General features: G+C 46.1%; 1 protein-coding gene across 9 annotated transcripts in view; it reads right to left on the bottom strand.

Moving 5' to 3' along the window:
• The window catches only part of TIAM2 (TIAM Rac1 associated GEF 2), a 226013-nt gene that overhangs the window by 36823 nt on the left and 167189 nt on the right, over window positions 1–22001 (bottom strand). For all 9 annotated transcript variants that reach the window (XM_032407593.1, XM_032407595.1, XM_032407592.1 and 6 more), the window contains one exon: window positions 2176–2279. In XM_032407593.1, the coding sequence (XP_032263484.1) occupies window positions 2176–2279 (104 nt within the window). The remainder of the gene's footprint in view (window positions 1–2175; window positions 2280–22001) is intronic.

The raw sequence follows: 22001 nt of genomic DNA on the forward strand, positions 1-22001 counted from the left end.
CTAAGTGCTGTCCAATGTTCATCTGGTAAATGCTTTATTTCGTTATGACAGGCATTGTTAAATGACGGAGTTGGGGATAGCCTTAACACAGTAACTTCTTGCCTATTTATTTTACCAAATGTTAAAATAAAATCTGGAAAAAAGAACTTCCTTTCCTTCTTAAGAACTTTAATGTGGAACTCAAACAGATTACAACAGACATCATCATCCTTAGCGGCATTAGGCTGCCGCACTGGGCCGGTGCTCCTCAGGCATGCTTACCTTAAATAGACAGCTGAGCTTCTAAAGTGTGTCAGAAATATTTACTTTTTTACAAAACTTTAAGACAAAGCAATCAAGACACATCCAGCTGATGCTCTAGGATGCATTTCTTAAAAATATAATAATCACTATTAACTATGATGTCAGGTTCCCAAAAGTAACTAATCCAACAGAGATCGAACACAGGCATCAGACTAAAAATGTGGACAATTTCAGTTTATTAAAAGATACTGCATCCTGGGGGCACAGCCAGACCGAGTGTTTCGTCTGAGGAATTGGAAAGAAGAGAAGAGAGATTTTGGAGGAGGTGGATCAGGAATAGGGGAGCAATGCAGGGAGAGGAGGAGGAGGGAGGTCGGGGCCACCAGAACCCACTCCGCAGTGGGCAGGCTCCAACCTAATCCCCTTCTCATAGCGACCATCAGCCCCGGGTGTGCCACATGGCTGCCCCCCAAAGGGACCAGCCCCTGGTGGTATCAGTCTAACCCAGCAGACTGTACTGTATTTGGCAGAGAGAGCACAAGCAGGGGGAGCTGCAGAGGGAGAGGAAAAAGCAGGCTCCCCACTGAGAGGGAGCCCCACGAGGGGCTCGATCCCAGGACTCTGAGATCATGACCCGAGCTGAAGGCAGATGCTCAGCCAACTGAGCCACCCAGGCGCTCCCATTAAGTTGTCCTTAAATACTTGTCAGAGCTTATATATCTCCATTCTTATATTTAAGATAAAAGCAAGGAATTGAAAACAGAATTATAATGTCAAAATCAACTAAAACTGGACTGTGTGTTAAAACAGATCAGGTGGATCAGACCATTTCTGAAAGGATGTTCGACGAACAATTAAAAATGCAGGGAAGGCATGGACTATCACAAGTGTTGGTGAGGACACGGAGAAATCAGAACCCTCAGCCACCACGGATGGGTGGCACGGCCCTGTGGGACACACGGGAAAAGCTCCACATAGAGGGGCCACGTGACCTAGCAGTTCCACTCTAAGAGAACTGAAAACAAGGATGCAAACAGATATTTGTATGCCAATCTCCCCTGCAGCATTACTCACAACAGGCGAACGGTGGAAATAAGTCAAACGCCCGTCAACAGATGAACGGGTAAACAAAACGCAGCACGCACAACGGAATAGTATCTGTAGCCCCCAAAAGAAGGGGAGCTCTGACACACGCCTCGACAGGAGGAGCTCTGTAGCCCCCAAAAGAAGGGGAGCTCTGACACACGCCTCGACAGGAGGAGCTCTGTAGCCCCCAAAAGAAGGGGAGCTCTGACACACGCCTCGACAGGAGGAGCTCTGAAAACATGACGCCACGTGAAATGAGCCAGAAACAAAAGGACAAATACTGGTACGCTCACACATGAGGGACCTCGAACAGGCAAAGGGCGCAGGAAGTAAAAGAGAGGCGAGCCGGGGTCGCGGTGGGTGGGGGAGTTGTGAATGGGGAGTTAGTCTCATGGGTACAGAGTTTCGCTTGGCATGATGACAAAGTTCTGACGTGGGTAGTGGTGGTGGTTGCACGACACTGTGAATGCACTTAACACCTCTGCGGTGTGCACTGAAAAAGGGTGAAAATACCAAATCTCATGTTTTAGACCACAACAAAGTGACAACATTCCCAAAATAATTTATCTGTGGGCAAAAAAAAAAAAAAGAAAAAAAAGGAGGAAAGCAATAGAGTCATTAAACATAACTTTTAGAACACCTGAGCATAGATTGTCCTTGTCAAACTGTCCTAACATACTTCGCTTGGAATAAATAAGGAAACTATTTCCATTAAGGGAAAAAAATAGGTTTCAGGGGGTGGACTGAGGGACGGGATAACCCCATCTCCTTTCCCCACTTCGGGTGAAAGGGGGGATTCATGCTTGTCAGCCAGGTTCTTCTTTGGGATTTGGGACAGCATCTTACCCCGAACGTCTGCCCTGTTCTCTCCCCGTGGGGGACCTGGGCCAGCGCGCCATCGGTCTGACTCCTTTTCAGGCCAGTGGTGATGTCAGGGACGTTGCTGAAATCTGCATAAAAAGTGACAAAAACACACATAAAAGTGAGTTTGGCCCTTTGCAGAGAATCATGGTGACTGGTTTAAGGGTTCAGACAAAGAGAGGGAGGAAAAGCCAGAGCACCGAACGGCACCTCACCACCACCGAAGGGTCTCCTGCAACAGACCCCGGCTCCCGCTAACGAAGAAGCCACGTCTCCTGCCGTTCTCAGTCAAAGGCGACCAGTGACCAATCAAGACAGTGACTTCAGTGCCTGTTGCTGGGCAAACTATACTTCACTAACCTCTGATCTTAAAGAATTTATTTAGACAAAGAATCAAATGGCAGTGACCATCGTGGGTACTTCCCTATTTTGGGAAAATCACCAGGGAAATCTTAGACAACCAGGGATGCAACACCATGGACCCTTATTACAACCCACAACTTGCTCATTTGATAGCTTAACTTTCCATTTTCTGACATCGACCACAATTTTATCCTAAACTGAAAGTCCCATGAGGAACAGCAAACCTTTGTTAACTTCCAGAGTAAGGGTTAGGAAGTAAGATCAAAGGTAAGTAGAGCTTCTGCTTTTTCCCACCCCCACCCCCACCCCCACCCCCCACCCCCGCCCAGCCTACAACCATACACACCTGCCAAGCCCAATTCTTTTCAGTGGCTCTCAAATTAACAAATTCAAGAAAGATGGAAAGACTAGCCTGTATCATAATATAACGCAGATTTTCATTCTAACTCTTGTATTTGGTAGCTTGTCCCCTCAATCAGGTGAAATCAGATGGTTTCTAATCCCTGTAGCTACAAGAAGAAGTCGCTGATCTTGAACCTGTCCAAGTTGATCTAGGCTGACCCAGCATAGATAGATGTTAATCGGGCATGATGGGGGCCAGGAAACTGGTCTCTAGGAGACCTTTAGAAGCTATGGAAGCCCTGGAAAGTTGGTGAAACCCATGGATAGGAATGCTGGTCCATGATCCATGCTGATATAACCAACCACTACACAGATACTTGATTCTAAGACAAGAGGAGACCTAAAGAAAATACCTGAATGATCTACAGAATTCTGGAGCTCTAATTTCTTCTTCCTTTTACCTCTTCCAAAACCCTCACCCTACCCAGAAAAGGACCAGAGAGTCCAAGTCACACTTCTTATTGGCATAAGTTAGCTTGGATAAGGCAGTGCTGATGACAGATGCATGAGACATCCCTGGGAAAATTTCAGATAGCAGTGACAGGTGGGAATACTTGGGTTCGCCTCTCCCAGGCCCCGAACACCACATCACAAAGGCAGTCCGGTCACCAGCAGGCTGACCGCATGGGAAGCAAGATGAGTCCCTGAGCCAAAAGCAATCCACCATTGTTCCTCCACCACCGATCACCTCCTTGGGCTGCTGGGTGCACCTGTGTTTAAGGGAGACCAGCCTACAAGATCCACAAAAGAAAACAGACCTTGTTCCTACTGTATTCAGCACAGACACACCTTTTCGTCCATTCAACATTCACTTTTTGAGCACCGGCTGTTTTCTAGGCACGGTGCTAGGGACACAAAGATGAATGAGACGCAGTTATTACCCTCAAAGTGAGCTTCTAGCCTTGGAGGAGGTGAAGTGTCACAGATGGTGTGAGAAAAGTCCACGCAGTAGGGACAGTCAGGAAGGAAGTTACTTCTGCAAAGGACCCTAAAAGACTCAATAGCAAAGGAAACACTTGAGCAAAGACTTTAAATCTTGGGGGTATCTATTTGTCTTTAAGGCTAACAATGACCAGTGGGGAGAGAAAATTCCAGAAGCAGGAGGAAGGCAGCTGAGTGAAGGCAAATCACAGGAAGAGCGCAGCACCTTCGGGAAACGTGTTGAGCGTGGTTGCGATGGAGAAGGGAGGGAAGGTGCCCTACATCAGAGGAATCGATAAAGGGCAAGACCTTGGGAGAAAAACAGGTCAGAAAGTCACCACAACACTGCAGGCATGAGGTGGAGAGACCCGGATGAGCTCAGAATAGAGTAAGAGCAAAGAAACTAAGTGAACACAGAAATCTGAGCAGGCAGACCCTCCAGGTCTCCTCTTTGCCGCCTGTTTCATAGCTGATGATATGGAAAGGAGGCGTCAAGGCAAAGCACCTGGTTTTACGCCCCGGTGACGGGGCAGACGGGGAACAGGAAGGGCTGGAGTGGAACTCATGAGCTTAGCTTTGGCGGTTCCAAGCCCGAGACGCACATGCGCCATCCGATGGGAGACGCTCCGGAGTCAGGCCATCCAGGAAAGTCTACGGGGGATGTGGATCTGGAGTCATCCGACTGTACCTGGCAGGGAAGCAGCCCCAGGAAGGACGCGTGGAGTGAGACCAAGGAGAGAACCCTGGAAACACCAATGACAGTGTGCGGGGGAAGAGAGGTCCTCAGAGGACACACCTGTCTTCACTCAGTAACGCCAGAGGAGCGGGGGCAAAGCATGGAAGCCCTACAGCGAGTGCAGCAGTCCCTCACCCAGGTCACGGAATCAGGTTTGCATTACGGCTGCCGTTACCCTGTCAATAAAGAGCGTCCATATTCCCAAAGAGCTGCACTGAGTACAGGAATTGAGACACAACCAATGCGTCTATTCATGATGAGGATTTCTACAGCACCTGCTGCACAATCAGATACGCCCTGAGTCCTGGGGATACAAAGACGACGGAGACCTGAAGTCCCCTGAAGATCTCAGAGATGACACATGGGCATGAGGAGCTCTGGAGCCGGGAGGAGCCAGATGGATGGTGGTGAAAATAACACGGCTGATGTCAAAAGCGGGTGCCAAGTGGATTCTGAGTCATCTATTCAATATATTCACAAAACTTTAGAACCAAAACACTGAAAACTCCCCAAACTTTTTACCTCTTACAAAGGCAGAATGTTTACGTTGTAACAGAACTCTGGATACCCTTTCTGGATCACAAGGCTTTGCTATGCATCGGTGAGGCTCCCTCATCACCTCTGCTACCCCTTGAACTTTAGAGAGCCTTTGGGTGCAGCTTAGATCCTCCCGGAGGCACGAGCTTAAACAGAATGGATCTCAGAACCAGCTCCCACTGAGGCTCGCCCCAGGGATCTGAGAGGCGGAAGTGGTTCTGGATGGTTCCTGAGTTCTGCCAAGATAGGAAATCTCAGAGCTGTTCCACCACCCAAATTTCACAGAGGCGGAATAGTATCTGGGTACAGACAGAGTCTCCTCAGTGACTGACTCCTTTTCCAACCCATTAGCAACACGCGAACGCTATCCTAGACGCGACAAAGTGCAGGGGAAGCCAAGCTTGAGGGGCCCCAGCTCTCGACCCCAGCTCCGGGAGCCTCAAATTTCACCAGGACCTGTAGCCCCATAAAAAGGAGTGTGCCCTTAGTATTCTAGAGGAGAAATGAGAACAAAGTAGGCCCTGGGAGAGAAGAGCAGATTGGCTCTTCAAAAAAAAGAAAAAGAAAAAGAAAGTGTAGGCCAGTGAGATTCGAATGCTGACTTACACAGCGGTTTTAAATAGGCGCTGCGCTGACATCCTCTCCTAGGCGCCGAATGCCTACGTCTAGCCCCGCTTACACTCGGCCACGTCCTGAGCACCAGCTGCTGACGTGAGTCAATCTGTCCCTCCGCTGCCAACCAAAAAGCTGGCCTCTCACCTTGGGAGAGCCTCTCGGTGCGGTCGTGTCCAGTAGGACACGAGGTAGGGCACCTTTTCCGACTCGGAGGGCAGTGAGCTTGTGCTTCCCGCCCAGCCTGTGCACACTGCGCTCGGGCACAGAAGTTCCGACGCGCTCCGGAAGTCTTAGGCCAATACGATTGTAAATGATGAAAAATAGCAAAATTATAAGTTCAGGTCAAGGTATCGATTTTATCTCTGGCAAATACACCCCCGTGTCTTTCTCTTCTCCCTCACGGTGGAAATTAACAAGCTGGGGTGAGGTGTGGCCCCGCGAGACACGTCACATGGCCAGCAAGAGCCTCTACTCGGTAGCTGGCGTAACAGACCGCGACGTGCGGAGCCACAGCCTCGGCTCCTACACGAGGCCCTGCTCACTCCGTTTATGCGTCCCCTCGTCAGACGGCTGCCGAGCTCGGCACACCCACTGGGTACCAGGTACCACGGCAGGTGCTGCGCCCGAGACCAGGCTCAGCCATCTCTCTCCTTCAAAAACAAACAAGAACGCCGGCACACGAGGCAGGCGCTCCTGGAAGGTGACTGTCCCCGCCCTCCTGCAGCCCTGCAGGTCCCCCGCACACGACCAGGGACATGGGAGGCTCCAGGGAGGAGATGCCTCTCAACTCGGTGTCTTCCCGCCCCAGGCGTCAGGACAGAGCCGGCTGGTGCCACTGTAAGCCAAGCAGCCAGCAATCCCAAATCCCTTGCGATGTGACCTGTGTTCAAGTCACATCCCGGGGATCAACTTAAAAACACAAACACCAGGACACGCTCGTGTTCAGGTTGCCTCGCCCACGCAGCTGGGAGTGTGAATTCCAAGTTTACGTTTACAGTACTTCCAAATCCAATTTAGCACAGCTAATATGCAGGCGTTCGGGCTCTGCCATTTATTTCCCCCATGCCGTAAGAAGCGCCAGGCTGTGCGGGTGCTAACGTGGATACGCCCGTGGAGGGGGAATTCTCCAGAAACGGGTGGCAACTGGGGAGCCGGGGAAGGGCTTGGGCGCATGGTGGTAACCCTGCCGGTCTCCAGCCTGCAGCTCCTGCTCAGGAACTCTCACTCTGCTCAGCAGGTAGCCACAAAGTCTGGCTCGCCAAGCTGGGCCATCGCCTACGCCTGGTCTGGCTGGCCATGTCCTCTTCCTCCTCCTCACTCGACTAGGTGGCAAGGAAGAGGCAAGAAGGCCTTCCCAGTCCCCAGCCGGCCACCCAGCTGGCTGCCAGCAGAGCCCAGAGCCGCTGGCTGTGAGGAGGGTGCGCAGGGCGCTCTGCCCGCGTGTAAGAGAGGCCTCCCTCCGGAGAGATCCAGAACCCCCTCGGCAAAGTCTGGGAAGGCTGCCTGCATCCTCAGAAAACAGCAACTATCTGAGGAATTGAGTTAAAGTCTCAAGATGCTATCAAACCCTGAGGCCCAAAAGAAGAAACTAGAATATCTTCACCTGTTAGGCACCAGAAGACCTTTTTGAGAAATGGATGGTGAGAGTCATAGCATCAGGGAAAACTGCTTCAGTCTATGGGGTGAGGACCCATGTGAAGCACACTAAATGGAGAGGCAATGAGAATGGAAATTATTTTTTTTAAGTTTACTTAAGTAATCTCTACACCCAATGTGGGGCTCAAACCCACCACCGAAGATCAAGAGTCACATGCTCTTCCAACTGAGCCAGGCAGGCGGCCCCTGGAAAATTATTTTTAAACTATGCTTTTCATGCTTCAAAACATGAACACTATAGTGTTCCACTACACACTTCCAGATTCTCAATATCATAACATCCAAAGCCCCCCTTTTCAATACTATTCTGAAGTAAAATTCATACACAGCTTCACAAGAAGCATTATAATGCCCTACTAGTAACACAAGGAGAAAAATAAAAGGAAAGGAATTTGCAATGTTTAAAAATGTGCGTTTCGATATGCAAATGCCTGGTTGCAACCACTCTAGAAGCCTGTCCAACATTTGTACTGCAAAGAATCACGCTCAATATCTCAGTGTCCTCACAGACCCAGGCCAGGGTGTCTTGGTGGGGATTCAAATGCGTTTGGGGTGCTGCCATCAGGGACCTGATTTTCCAAATGGGCACAAACTTTTGACGAAGCTCTGAGCAAAATAAACTTCCCTTGGTTTATTGGTCTGCTGCTTTCCTAGAAAATTCAAAGCAGCCTGTAGCTGTGGGGAAAAAAATAATTTGTGTTCATTTGTAAAATGAAGCCAGTTCTTGGTTCAGATAATTACGCGTGTTTTCATCTACATGAAAGTCCAGTGGAACAATTCCGCAGTGTGAGAAATGAGCTCGGACATGCAGGACACCCAGCAACCACGTCCTGGACTACTAAGTGCCATATTCCTCCAATTTATTATGAAAACCAAAACAAACCCGTACACTTCCAAAACTGGTGGGCAGGGCCCCCTCCACTGAGAACCACCTCTGCCTCTCTCCATGGTCAAGTGTCTAACTCCACCTCTGGGAAGGTCAGTGACACCAGACGAGACAAAACGCACCACAAGCCCAGAGCCAAGAGCAGGTGCAATGTGGATATTAGCCTCCTCGCTTCCTGAAGAAAAATGAAATATGCTAAAGAAGGCGATTAAAAAGATAGTGTTCAGATAAATAATGGGACTCTCATCTTATCTTCAAAACAATGTTTTAGTTGATTAATCATTAACCCGTAGGCTCCCCTCTGAGGTGAAAACTATAGAACAATGATCTATGAAGATGACTGGAAAAAGAAAAAAAAAAAAATCAAAAAAATATTTTCAAAGAATTTACAAGTAAATAATAAATGGTTTCATTAAGTTTTATACTCCCCTGTGGCATTACAATTGTACATCTTTGACTTTTAATAATTTTGTATCTACTCATGTTCAGAGAACATAGTTTGTGGAATTTATGTTCTTAATCTACTTGATCATATTCAATTTCTGTTTAATTTCTCAGAATTTCTACTATGTAACTCCATAAATGAACAGCCTGTAGAGAATCTATAAATTTTAGACCCGAAGACACTCTTAGAAATTATCCAATTGAATTCCTTCACCTTATGGATCTTTTGTGTTCTTTAAAAAAGCGTGAATGCAATTTTAAGAAAAGATAAAGATTTTGGTAAATCAACGCTGCCAGTGGAAGAATACAGCATTCTGTGGATACTAAATCACATTTTTTTTCAGTTCTCCAAGCTTCACCCACTGTTGTAAAATTCTGCATTAGTGTCCACCACGCACAGTTTATCATAGTGCCAAGAGCACACTGAACATCGAGTTCATTTGCACAGAAAAGCTTAAAATCTCTCAACTTTTAAGGTTCAATGTGCAGACCTTGGATAGCATTATTTTTAATTAACTCAGATTCCCCTACATTTTACTCATCCTTTTTTACGTAAAATGCAGTGATTTGTGACACCTTTCATTAATGACATTTGCTATACTCTGTGATCTAGGCAAATATTACTCATCATTGGTCAGTGAAACAGAATGAAAATAAAACCATTTAAATGAAACAGATGGACTATTCAATGACAGAAAACAGTAACTCTGAGTTGACCACATTCAAAGACCGGTCAAGTCTCACTGCACCATTACCAAAGACATCACCCACTGACCCCACGTACTTCTGCTACAGATAAAAACTGATCAACTTTTCTGAAGATATCTGGGACTCTACATTTCATTATTGTTACTATTCTTGTGTCAAGAAAAATCAAGGCATCTGTCTGAATGTCACTGTTAAGCTTGCAGAGAAGTGTATTCTATCACAGCATAAATACCGTGCCAGAAAAATGTAAATTTCACAAATCTTCCAAATCCTTTTCACTTGAGGTCACGTTCCAATTGGTGATGTTCCTGACAATGCAAGATCTCTGGTGACAAACAGAGAAAAGCAAAGACTGGTAGTAAATGTTTCTTACCAGCAGGCTGCCATGATTTGAGTCAATTATCTTGGGACAACTATCCTCAGCATCTGAAAGAATCTTTAGAGGAACAGGAAGATGGCGGGTGTTTTCAGGGCAGGTGCAGGCCACAACCAGGCCAATTACAACATAAAAGAGAAGAGGGGAAGAGAGAATTAGGTGCACCCGCATTCTCATTTTCCAGGCAGGCTATGGTTGTGACAGAGGCATGCACTTAGCCCAAAGAAAGAAGGCAAAGGGCTCCCATCGTACCTTATCAGGGTCCCTGATGAAATAAGTCAACGGTAAAAGGGATCTCCAGCCAAGGTTTCAGATCTAGCAGAAACTGGTATCCATCAGAGCTGGGAAGACCCCCGGATGACCCACACTTCATTAACATTCGGGGGCACAGAAGAGACACCACCTTATTTCAGACACTTAAGAACTTTAACAAAGTTTCAGAATTGAAGTTCAAAACCCCTACAAACAACTTAGATGGAATTCTACTTAAAGACCCTGAGAGGAAACCTAAAACAAGAGCACGCACAGATTCTGGTGGGGGGCGGGGGGGGCTATAGGAGAAAGCACGCTGGAGTGACACCTTCCAGGAAGACTAATGCCGGGCAGGACGGAAAGAGGGCAGAATCGAGTATCACAGAGCCATGAAGAGGAGTCCATGACTGATGCATGCTACAACATGGATGAACCCAGGAAACTTCATGCTAAATGAGAGCAGTCAGTTACAGCAGGCTTCGTGGTGCAGGACTCCATTTATGTGCAATAGCCGGAACAGGCAAATCCACAGAAACAGAGACTAGACTAGTGGCTGTCAGGGGCCGGGGGGAGGGGCGGCGGGGAGGTGAGTGCTGACGGGTACACGGTTGCTTCTGGAGGTGAATACATTCTGGAATCAGATAATGGTGATGGCTGCACAACTCCATGAATATACTAAAAACCACTGATTTGAACACTTGAAAGGTGAATTTTACGATATGTGAATTATACTTCTTTCTTTAAAAAGAAGGTAAGGATGTTAGCATGGATCTTACAGGAGAGACATCAGAGTTCAAGTCCACCGTAAGCTGATTCCAAAGAACCAAATCACACAAAATATACAGTCACATTACTGCAGTGTTAATGAAAATCAGTGTGAAATATCAAAAAAGGCGTAAGAATGCAGACAGTGAAATTATTTCTCAACAACAGACCTTCCCCTGAACTGAGAAAGCCCCAATCACAAGGTGGTTGGCTACCAATCGCCATCCCCAGCCTCCAGGTAAGAACCCAGACAGGACAGAGGGCCATTATCAATCCAGTTAGATCTAAATTTGCTTTTTTCCTTTTTTTAAAATTTATTTATTTGAGAGAGAGACAGAGAGAGCATGAGAGAGGGGGGAGGGGCAGAAGGAGAGGGAGAAAGAATCTCAAGCAGACTCCCCGCAGAGCACAGAGCCAGATGTGGGGCTCGATCTCACAACCCTGAGATCATGACCTGAGCCGAAACCAAGAGTCCGATGCCCAACCGAATGAGCCACCCAGGTGTCCCACATCTGAATTCGTTTTAGTGCAGAGGCATGTTCTCAATGGATTGCACTCTACAGATGTTAATAGGCAAATATTTAAAAGGAAGAAAAGTAATTAAAATCCAGACATTTTCCCTACCTGGAGGGAGAAACAATAAGTTACAGTTCTCTCCCTCTCTACCACTGACCATGATTTTGTCCAAGTTACCAGCAATTTAATGTGTCTCTGTGCCTTAATTTACCCAGCTGTGAAAGTAAAATGATAATAACACATCTCTGCTCCATCATGGTGATGTTAAGGGGTAATTAATGCCTTTAAGGTTCTTTGTGATCTTTGGATTTGAGTCAGCCTATCATTACGAAGCTTTAACAAACACCTTCTCTGCAGCAGTCAAGACCTGATGCTATTTAAAGAGGTAATGAGATTTGCTGCAAAACCAAAATGGAATGCTTGACCCATTACTTTGCTTTTTTCACTTTGCAAACTTTTGTAAGAAATGCATGTAGTCCTTTCCATTGGTGCTTTAAGCCTATTAAATAACTGAATTTCAGAGGGAAAAAAAAAAGCTAAACTGTTTTGTCAGATCCTTCATTTCCAGAGTTGAGGAAACAGGAGTTAGAGGAACCCGCCCAAGGTCAGGCACAAGGTCAGAGCTAGAATCCAGATCCCTTTACTGCAGATCCGGTCTTGTATAAATGTTACTACCCTCAAACTAAACTTCAAACACATCTCACTATCAGCACTGACCTACAGTGGTAATACAGACTGTTCCTTTTTAGTTGTGGCTTTGGTTTATCTGCCAAAAGAATCCCATGTCGTGGGCACCAATCAGCCCATGGAAGTTACAGAGCAGCACAGACTGGGTTGTGAGCTGTTCTCCTGGGACAAGCAGCCACTCACTGGAGCTGGGGCATACGGTTTGGCGAGCAGCATCCCCGGCCATCCCAGAGCCCCCCGCCCCCGCCACACACACACACACACATGCAGATGAGCAGAGTCTTCAGCTCTGAGACAGTCTCAGCACACATCCCCTGTAGTCAGATTTCTAAAGAAGAAAATTGGGAAGCTTCTAGGTGTGCTCCAGGATTCATTTTATCCCCAGAATCCACTCTGAGGAACACCACCTTTACGTCACGTTAAGAGACTCCTATGAACCTTCTTTTCACTTAATAGATATTTGAGGGAAACACGTGCTATTCCCAAGAACGGCGCTAGCTGCCCTGTCTTAAAAATCTTGGTATTCCTCAGGGCGCCTGGGCGGCTCAGTGGGTTAAGCGTCGGACTCTTCATTCTGGCTCAGGTCATGATCTCAGGGTGGTGGGATCCAGCCCCGCACTGGGCTCTGCCCTCAGGGCAGAATCTGCTTGTCCCTCTCCTTCCCCCTCTGCCTCTCCCCTCTGCTTGTGCTCTCGCTCTAACAAATACATAAATCTTAAAAAAAAAAAAAAAAAAAAAAGTCCTCAAGGTCCCTGTTTTTCTTTTACTTTTTTTTTTAAAGATTTTATTTATTTGAGAGAGACAGCAAGCGAGGGTGTGCATGAGAGAGAGCAGGAGCCGGGGGAGGGGCAGAGGGAGAGGGAGACTCCCTGCTGAGCGGGGAGCCCGACATGGGGCTCGATCCCAGGACTCCGGGATCATGACCCGAGCCAAAGGCAGACGCTTAACCCACTGAGCCACCCAAGCACCCCAAGGTCTCTGTTTTTCAAGGGATTTTCAATCTAGTAGGTAAATTAGGATAAGTACACAGTAATACTGCAAGGCAATAAATCTTAACTTCCATATCAGATTTACAGACAAAATGTTTTCAGAGTTCAAAAGAGGAAGAGTCCAAGATCCCCCCAAGGTGACATGGAGGCAGCCCCCTATTTCTCAGAGAATACAATCCCAAAGTGTGAAAACTGGGTTTATAGGTTCTGTGAAGACTTCTATTCCCAGGGATCCAAACAAATTATAAAATTTCTATTTATAGTCACCTGATACATACCTGAATCTTCTCCTCCTCCTTCCCCACTGAACACATACTGGCCTCCTGAAGATCAAAGAATATCCACACGGGGCCACGGGCTCGGGGCTGGCACACACGTCATGACTGGCATTTTTGGGTCATACGTATTAAGCTTATGAAACCTAGGCTTCTTATCAACATTTTTCAGCTTTTTCTCGACTGTTCTTGTGACATGACAATGACACAATTCAGTAGACATCCAAATAATTCTGCTAATACTACCATGCAAAGATGCCTCAACTTCACAGAAGTGTGATGTGGTCATTCATCAACCGAAACATTAAAGTCAGAATTAATTCACAAATGGCAGTTTCGGAGTAATTAGTGTTGGGAAGGTAAATGTAGAAAAGCTGAGAACAGCAAGCTTAGAAGCTTCTAAGTGCTTCCCTGGAAATTCCAGATTCTACAGGAAGCCTGCTGGGAGATTTGGGAGGAAAGGGCATTCTGTACACCGCTCCACATGGACTGCGTCTGCCCACTCACCGGGGCAGCTGGCCAGGGCTCTGCACAAGACACAAAATAATTTTGCTAGTAATTTCATATGTCTCTTTCCAAATAAGTTTTCCCAGAGCAATTAACAGGTAATAAAACTGGATAATTTGAATTTGGTCATGGTTTCCCATAACATGTTAAAGATGTTAACGACGGGCACCTGGGTGGCTCAGTCGGTTAAGCAGCTGCCTTCAGCTCAGGTCGTGATCCCAGGGTCCTGGGATCGAGCCCCGCATCAGGCTCCCTGCTCAGCGGGAAGCCTGCTTCTCCCTCTCCCACTCCCCCTGCTTGTGTTTCCTCTCTCGCTGTGTCTCTGTCAAATAAATAAAATCTTTTAAAAAAAAAAAAAGATGTTAATGACAAAAGTGGGGGGGAGGGATAAAAGGATTTATATGGGGACGCCTGGGTGGCTCAGTCGGTTAAGCAGCTGATTCTTGATTTCAGCTCAGGTCATGATCTCAGGGTCATGAGATCGAGCCGAGCATCGGGCTCTGCACGGAGCATGGAGCCTGCTTGGGATTCTCTCTCCCTACGCCTCTGCCTCTCCCCCAGCTCAAGTGCACATGAATGCTCTCTTTCTCTCAAAAAAAAAAAAAAGGATTCATATGAGAACGGACAATTTATAAATAGATAATCAGAGCTGAGAACTGTAGGATCAGAAATAAATTTATAAGATACAACAAATCATAACTCAATTGACTGAAATGAAAGGAATTAATTTGCTGCACTATTTCAAACGTCATCGTTTTCTCATAAACAAAGATGTTTTTGCCCCTATACTGTGAGTGAAAACCTTTAAAGTAGGCAAGTTGTCATTCAAATCTCCTCCCCTTCCCTTTGTATGTTGTTAATTTTGATGAATTTTATGTATGGGCTTTCAGTATAAGTCATTTTAAAACCATTTTGGAAGCAGGTGGAATATTCGCCTAAACACAGAGGCTTAACACAAGGTGTTCCAAAGTCAACTCCTGGTCTTCCCCCAAAACTGCTCCACCAGCTTCCCCAGCTTCGTTGATGGCAATTCCTTCCTCACAGTCGCTCAAGGCCAAACCTGGGAGTCACCCTTGCCTCTTCTCCTTCCTCGACGCCCGCACTCGATCTCTGGGCAAGCTCTGTTGTGTGTACCTCCCCTGCTACCACGGAGTGCGAGGGCACCATCATGCCCCCCCTGCAAAAGCCTCAAAGCACCCTTGGCCTCCTACAGTCTCTTCTCAATAGTTAGTGATCCTCTGAAAACCCCGGTCAGATCATGTCACTTCTCTGCTCCAAAACATGGGACGTCCCCTCATTTTCCTCAAGACCTCGAACTGGCTTATCAAGTCCTCCCTGATCCTGCCTCACATGTCCTCCTGGGCCTCACCTCCCATTGCTTGCCAGTCCCCTTGCTCTTCCCCAGGCACGCTGGGCTACTTGCTGATCCTTAACCATGCCGCTTACATCCCCACCTCGGGGCACTTGTTCCCTCCGCCGGGCAAGCTTTGCTTCCAGATGTCCGCAAGGCTCCATCCCTCGTGTCCAGCTTATTCCAAAGCCTCGGTCTTACCCACAACTGCTGGTGCCCGAGTTCCAACGGCCACCTGCTCCCGGCTCTACTCCTGGTCCCTCTGCCCCCGATCTTTGTTTTTCCATCACACTTACCACCTGTTAGTACACTATGTAATTTACTTGTTATGTTTGTTGCTTATATGGATTTCCACGCACTGAAATGTCAGGTCCATGTGCTGAGGGAGTTTTAACCTGCTGTGTTCACCGATCTATCTCCAGCACCTCTAAAAACAGCGCCTGATACAGAACAGGCGGCCACTGGATATTTGTTCAATGAGTAAATTAAAGTAAAAAAAGAGAGAGAGAGAGAGAGACCCCCTTAATTTCTCTGCTTGGCCTCAGGCACTCTTCATGAGCAAGGAGTACTCACAGAATACAATCCCAGGGGCTTGAACAGGGGGTAAGAACAGGGCACGTCTCACGTCATAGACAACTTAAGTGTCTGAGTTCAGGATGAAGATTAAAATTAAGCTTCGTAGTTCGTTGGCCAACTTCATGGAAAAAACAATTCTCAAAGTCACATTTCTTTAAAGCACCATGAATTCAGCCTCCTAAACAAAGCCACAATTCCCCTTCTCAGCCACATGTTGTATCTTCTGCACTTGAAACAAACCACATTTTAGATATAATGCAAGCCTTAGCATCTCGCTGAAAAATAAAGTTAATATTGGAAACACAAGACCTTGGAGGGGTTTTTTTTTTTTCTTTTTTAGAGCTTAAGCCCTGTCATTCCCATATCCTTGATTCATTCATTCCTACATTTGAGCAAATCTTTATTGAGTGGCTCCACTTATGGGTCTGGTGACTTATTAGTGATAAAATTCAAGAGACCCTGTGCTGAGGAAGGACAGTTACCCCTCCCAACCTCAGCGCTCTGGTGGAGAGAAGCACAGGGATGCCCTGCCACCACAGTGCCGCCCACCCCTCAACCCCAGCCCTGCCTGGCCCACGAATGTTTACTTCTCAGTGGCTGATCACCAGCTTCAGGGCCCCTCCCCTCCCCCGCAGCTCCCCACCACCTGGCTTCCCCACGAGACCCTTTGTGACCTGGCCCTTGCTCACCAGTCCAGTCTTATCTCCTCCATCTTCCCTATTCGCACCTTACCTTCCAAAAACCCTGATTTACTCACACACATCTCCCCTCAGCAAGACCCTGACCCCCACCCTCTGCAACTTCTCTCTGCCCAGAATGCACTCTGCTTTCTTCAGGGTTTAACAAAAGTGAGACTGTCCCTCAGAGGTGGCCCTGGGAACCTGGAACATGCGTTCTCGCTGCCCTTTATGTACTGTAACAGTCCTTCTCAGTGTGGTCTGTCAACTTCTGGGGCCACTGGGACCCTTTCAAGTGACCTACAAGTTCAAAAGTATTTTCAGTAATAATTGTAGATGTTATCTGCCATTTTCTCTCTGAGGACATCTGCAACGGGAGTGCAAGGCAGTCGTGGGTAGATCTGCTCGTGATGTAGCGCACGTCAGAGCAGTGGCACCCACTGTTACTCGTCACCGCTAACTCCATTACTGCACACTTCCATCGAGAACATGCTGGCATCCATTAACAACATCCCCAATGAAGCAGTAAAAATGGCTGACTCCACTAGAACTCAACCCTTGGGAACATGTTTGAGAAGTACCCATACAGCTCTTATGCAATGGTTGTTGCAAGAAAATGCACTTACACCATTGTGTTGCAAGCTGAGCTAGCTTTTTTTTTTTTAACAAAACAATTTTTACTAAAAAAAAAAAAAAAAAACAAATGACAAAATATTTTCTTTAAAACGAACAAAGTGTGGGGTACCTGGCTGGCTCAGTTCGTAAAGCATGCAACTCTTGATCTCAGGGTCATGAGTTCAAGTCCAACACTGGGTATAGAGCCTACTTAAAAATATTTTTAGAAAATGAAAACATAAAATGAACAAAGTGAGCCTGACACTTCCAAGGAAAAAATGGACGGTATTGTAGATATAATTCCAACTTTGTAGCAAAAATTCAAATCCTGGAAAACGTGTCCACCACTGTGAGCTTGATAGCTTCCCAACACATCAAGGCTTTTCCACAAGAAACTGATGGTGATATTAATGAATGTGATTTTAATGTTGCGTAATGAAACATCCATATTTGAAAGATCTGCATAACCTAGCAACCCAATGTTTCCAAATAACCATTGCACATTACAAAATCACATAACTAAAAGATCCATTCAAAGTGTAAGACAGGCCAATGGACTTTAATCGGAGCAAGTAGGAAGGTCTACGAACCGTGTTTCAGAACCCACATGCAACTCACCTTCAAGGAACTACCACTTGTTGAGTTTTGGTGTAATATTAAAGATGAATATCCACAATTATCTGAAAGATTATTAAAATACTCCTCTCTTTGCCAACTATGAAAGATTATTAAAATACTCCTCTCTTTGCCAACTACATTATCTGTGTGAGGTTGGATTTTCTCCAAATCACTGTCACAAAAACAAGCATTTGCAATAGGCTGAATGCAGATGCTGATATAAAACCCAGCTGTCTTCTACTAAGACACACGTTAAAGAGACTACAAAAATGTAAAACAATGCTATTCTTCTCACTGATTTTTTTGTTTGTTTGGAGAATTAGTTCATTAAAAATATGCTGTGTTAACATGAAATGGATTCGTTGTTACATGAAAATAAATTTTAATAAATACTTTTTAAATTTCTTGGTTCAAATTTCTTTTAAAGATTTTATTTATTTTAGAAAGAGACAGTGTGAGTGGGGGGAGGGGCTGGGGGAAAGGGAGAAGCAGAGAATCTCAAGCGACTCTGTACTGAGCACAGAGCCCAACACAGGGCTCCATCTCACGACCCTGAGATCATGACCTGAGCCGAAACCAAGAGTTGGACACCCAACCAACTGAGCCACCCAGGTGCCTCTCAGGTTAAATTTCTAATATAGTAAACACTGATAGATATAATCCACATAACAAAAGCCCTTTGGGGTCCCTGATAATTTTTCACAGTAAAGGACCTGGATACCGACAAGTTTAGGAACTATAGGACTAGCGCTGTTAGGATGGCGGATAATGATTGTTGGCTGTTCATGCATTTGCCCCAACTCCACTGTAGCGGCCTGAAGGTGGAGCTATGGCTCTTTATTTTTGTACCCCAGCCATCAAACACAGTGCTTGACACATAAATACAAATTTATTATCTTATATTTCTGGAGGTCAGAAGACTGAAATGGGTCTGCCTGGGCCATATTCCACCTGGAGGCTCTAAGGGAGAATCTGTTCCCATGTCTCTGCAACTTCTAGAAGCTGCACGCATTATTTCGCTCACAGACCCATATCACTCCAATCTGCTTATGTCACTACATCTCTGATTCTGACTCTCCAGCCTCTGTTTTACAGCCCACCCAGATAATCCAGGATAATCTCTCCATCTCAAGATCCTTAATCCAATCACATCATTGAAGTTCCTTTTGTCATGTAAATTGTTTTTGCCATATTCACAGGTTCCGGGGATTAGGATGTGGACATTCTTGGCAGGGATTTATCTGCCTACCATAGCCATGGACGAAGATATTTCAATAAAACAGAGCAGAAAAATGCCCCACAATTTTCCCCAACATTTAAGAGTCTCCAGACCGGAATGAGAAAGAAACTAAGAACAATGATTACCTCTGGGTGAGAAAGTGGGTGGCTAAGTACAGAGTGGGAGAAATTCATCTATTTTATTCAGTTAAATGCTTATATGGTCTTTGCTATGTGCCACTATCTAGTTCTTTCCAAATATTAGCTCATTAATCCCATAAAAACCCTCGACTAGTTTACAGTTGCAAACACTAAGCACAGGTTAAGTGGCATGCCCAACCAAGGTCCCACAGCTGGTCACAGACCTGGAGCAAGACTGCCCCCAAGTTGCATGCATAGTAGCCTCACTCTTAACCACTTCCCCACACAGCTCTGACTGTTGAGCCCTTCGCACTGCTGGGATTACCGACCCAAACAGTGAAAGACACGGTCACAACACAGCTGTCTCTAGAAGTGAAAGCTCCAGAGGAGATAGCCCCACATGGTCCTTCCTGATGGTCTCAATTCCTTCACAGGAAGGAGAAAGTCAGCAGTGTAATTCACTTCCAAGCCCATTACAAAGAACCAACATGGAAACGCAGACAAGCATCATTCAGCAATCAGTACTCATGATAGACACAGGAACAGTCAGAGCTTTTTTTTCTTTTCTATAACAGCCTATAGAGCTTCCTCTTTCCAACCACACCTAACAGTTCCAGGCTCACTCGGCCTGCATGGGAGATGAGATTTGACCCAGTCCTCCCAAAATCTCAAAGGGCTAGTAAAAGGGACATCGCCCATAGAAATTTCATACAGTGTTTCTCAGAGAAATTCTTTAGATTTTTACCTGAAAGATGAATTTCCATTTACGATTAGGAGAGATAATATAAGACTGGTTTTTAACTCAAAATGCGGGCAAACTTTATTTACCAGCTCTCCCCTCAGTTCCAACAATGCCTCATCCTCCTTGCTATGGGGCACCCCGTACCACAAGTCAGCAGGGCACCCCCCCAATGACCACTGTGAGGACCACACCATTCCTGGCCATGGCTTCACATGCTGAGGAGCACTTTAGTTTTATAGGATACCTATGGTAATTCATTTATTCATTCTTTCCCAAGAAAAAAACATTTATTTGAGTATTTTTTTTGCAAGGTCTTCTGGTCATTAAAAACAATGACCAATGACCTGGGTAGCTCATTCGGTTAAGCATCTGCCTTTGGCTCAGGTCATGATCCTGGGGTCCTGGGATTGAACCCCACATCGGGATCCCTGCTTGACGGGGAGTCTGCTTCTCCCTCTCCCTCTGCCCCTCCCCTGAGCTCATGGGTAAGCTCGCTCTCTGTCTCTCTCTCTCTCAAATAAATAAATAAAAATCTTTTAAAAAAAGAAAATAAGTGACCAGACAAATCCTCTGCCTTTTGCTCAAGGCAGGAGAAAGTAATGCAGTACTCGCCAGTTTTTCTGGTTTTAGTTGTTTGTTTTTTTCAGATACAGGCCAGGACATGTTACAAATTCCTGCAATTTAAGGGTTTTCTACAATCTGGCCCCAACAGGCTTTCCAATTTTATTTCCCATTCACACACTAGGCAGGTGAGATCTAAGTGCTGTATGTGAAACGTCCTCCAGACCTCACACTACACACCCCCCCACAGGAAACTGTCCAGCTGCGGTGCTCAAGGCAAACGCTAACCTTTCCCCCATTTCTCATGCCTCTTTTGGACCCTTTGCTCAAAATAAACAGAAAAATCAGTGGGATTTCTACCCTATGAGCTGGACGACTTCTCTCTTTATTGAAAAGATTTTTTTAATAGTGAATTATTATCTACAAGCGTTTTACTTTTCCATTCAAAGATAAGCTTGAGGATAGAAAACAATGTCTAATTCAGCTTTACGTATCTGCAACATTTAGCAGAACGTTATTGCTTACTTGTTAAATAAACAAGTGACTAAATGAAGGGCGAGGAATGAGAAAAGGGGACCAAACGCCCCAACAACACTAAGCTTGGCAAGAGAGTTCGTACCCAAGGTCTGTAACTCCCTGCTCTGCTCACAGAAAACCACCCGCTCATGTCCACCAATGAAACTGACAAGGACCTTCAGCACCATTATCGGCAACACAGACTCTGAGACCAACGTTCTGTGCCCTGGCAAAAGCGGTCTATTTCTCACTCTTATTTTAATTTTTTTAAAAATTTTTTTAAAAGATTGTATTTATTTATTAGACAGAGAGAGTGCACAAGCAGGGGGAGCGGCAGAAGGAGAGGGAGAAGCAGGCTCCCCGCTGAGCAGGGCACGATGAGGGATGATCCCAGGACCCTGGGATCATGACCTGAGCTGAAGGCAGACACTTAACTGACTGAGCCACCCAGGCGCCCCTTCTTTTAAATTTTTTAATGTACCAACCATCTTTAGGAACCCCTCTGTTTTTACACCTGGGGATCTGGGGCATCAGCCAGCTCCCTGCAGTAACAGCAGTTACACATACAAACAGCATTCCCTGAGCTCAGTGCTGTTCGTCATCCTACACCAGACTACGGAAGCCAAAATGCCCTCATCCTCATCAACAGGAAATCAGCGGGTGTGCCACATCAGAGCCGGCTCTGTAACTGCACCCCCCTGCCCCCCGCCCCTGGTGAGAAGCTGTGTGAGGGACACATACAGTCCCAGGAGCAATTCCTTCCAAACAACAAATCTGCATCTAAGTGGCTTCTGGTAGCTTGAAGATCTACACTCCTCATACATCAATTCAGAACGAGAGTGATTCAGCGCCGGGCATGGAATTAAAAAAAGAACCTCAGGCTGCAATTACCTTCATCGTCGGGTCAGCACTGCTGGGCGGACGCGGTCTGAGTGGGAGCAGGAACCCAGGTCCTCTCTCTTCTGTCCCCTGTGAGTCCCCGACACTCACAGCACAGTGTTAATTGCCGTTTACAGACAGAGACTACATTAAGGCCACAATGGGCTCCCTGCTGAAAGACTTGGTTCAGAAACTCTAGGCCCCATAGGACTCTCTCTAAAAAGCTGCTGGAATTTCTGAAAGATGGCATACCCGAGAAAAGGGGTTTTCAATATAAACTTC

The sequence above is a fragment of the Phoca vitulina genome, unplaced genomic scaffold (genome assembly GCF_004348235.1).
Source record: "Phoca vitulina isolate PV1807 unplaced genomic scaffold, GSC_HSeal_1.0 scaffold9, whole genome shotgun sequence".
NCBI classification, from domain to species: Eukaryota; Metazoa; Chordata; class Mammalia; order Carnivora; family Phocidae; genus Phoca; species Phoca vitulina.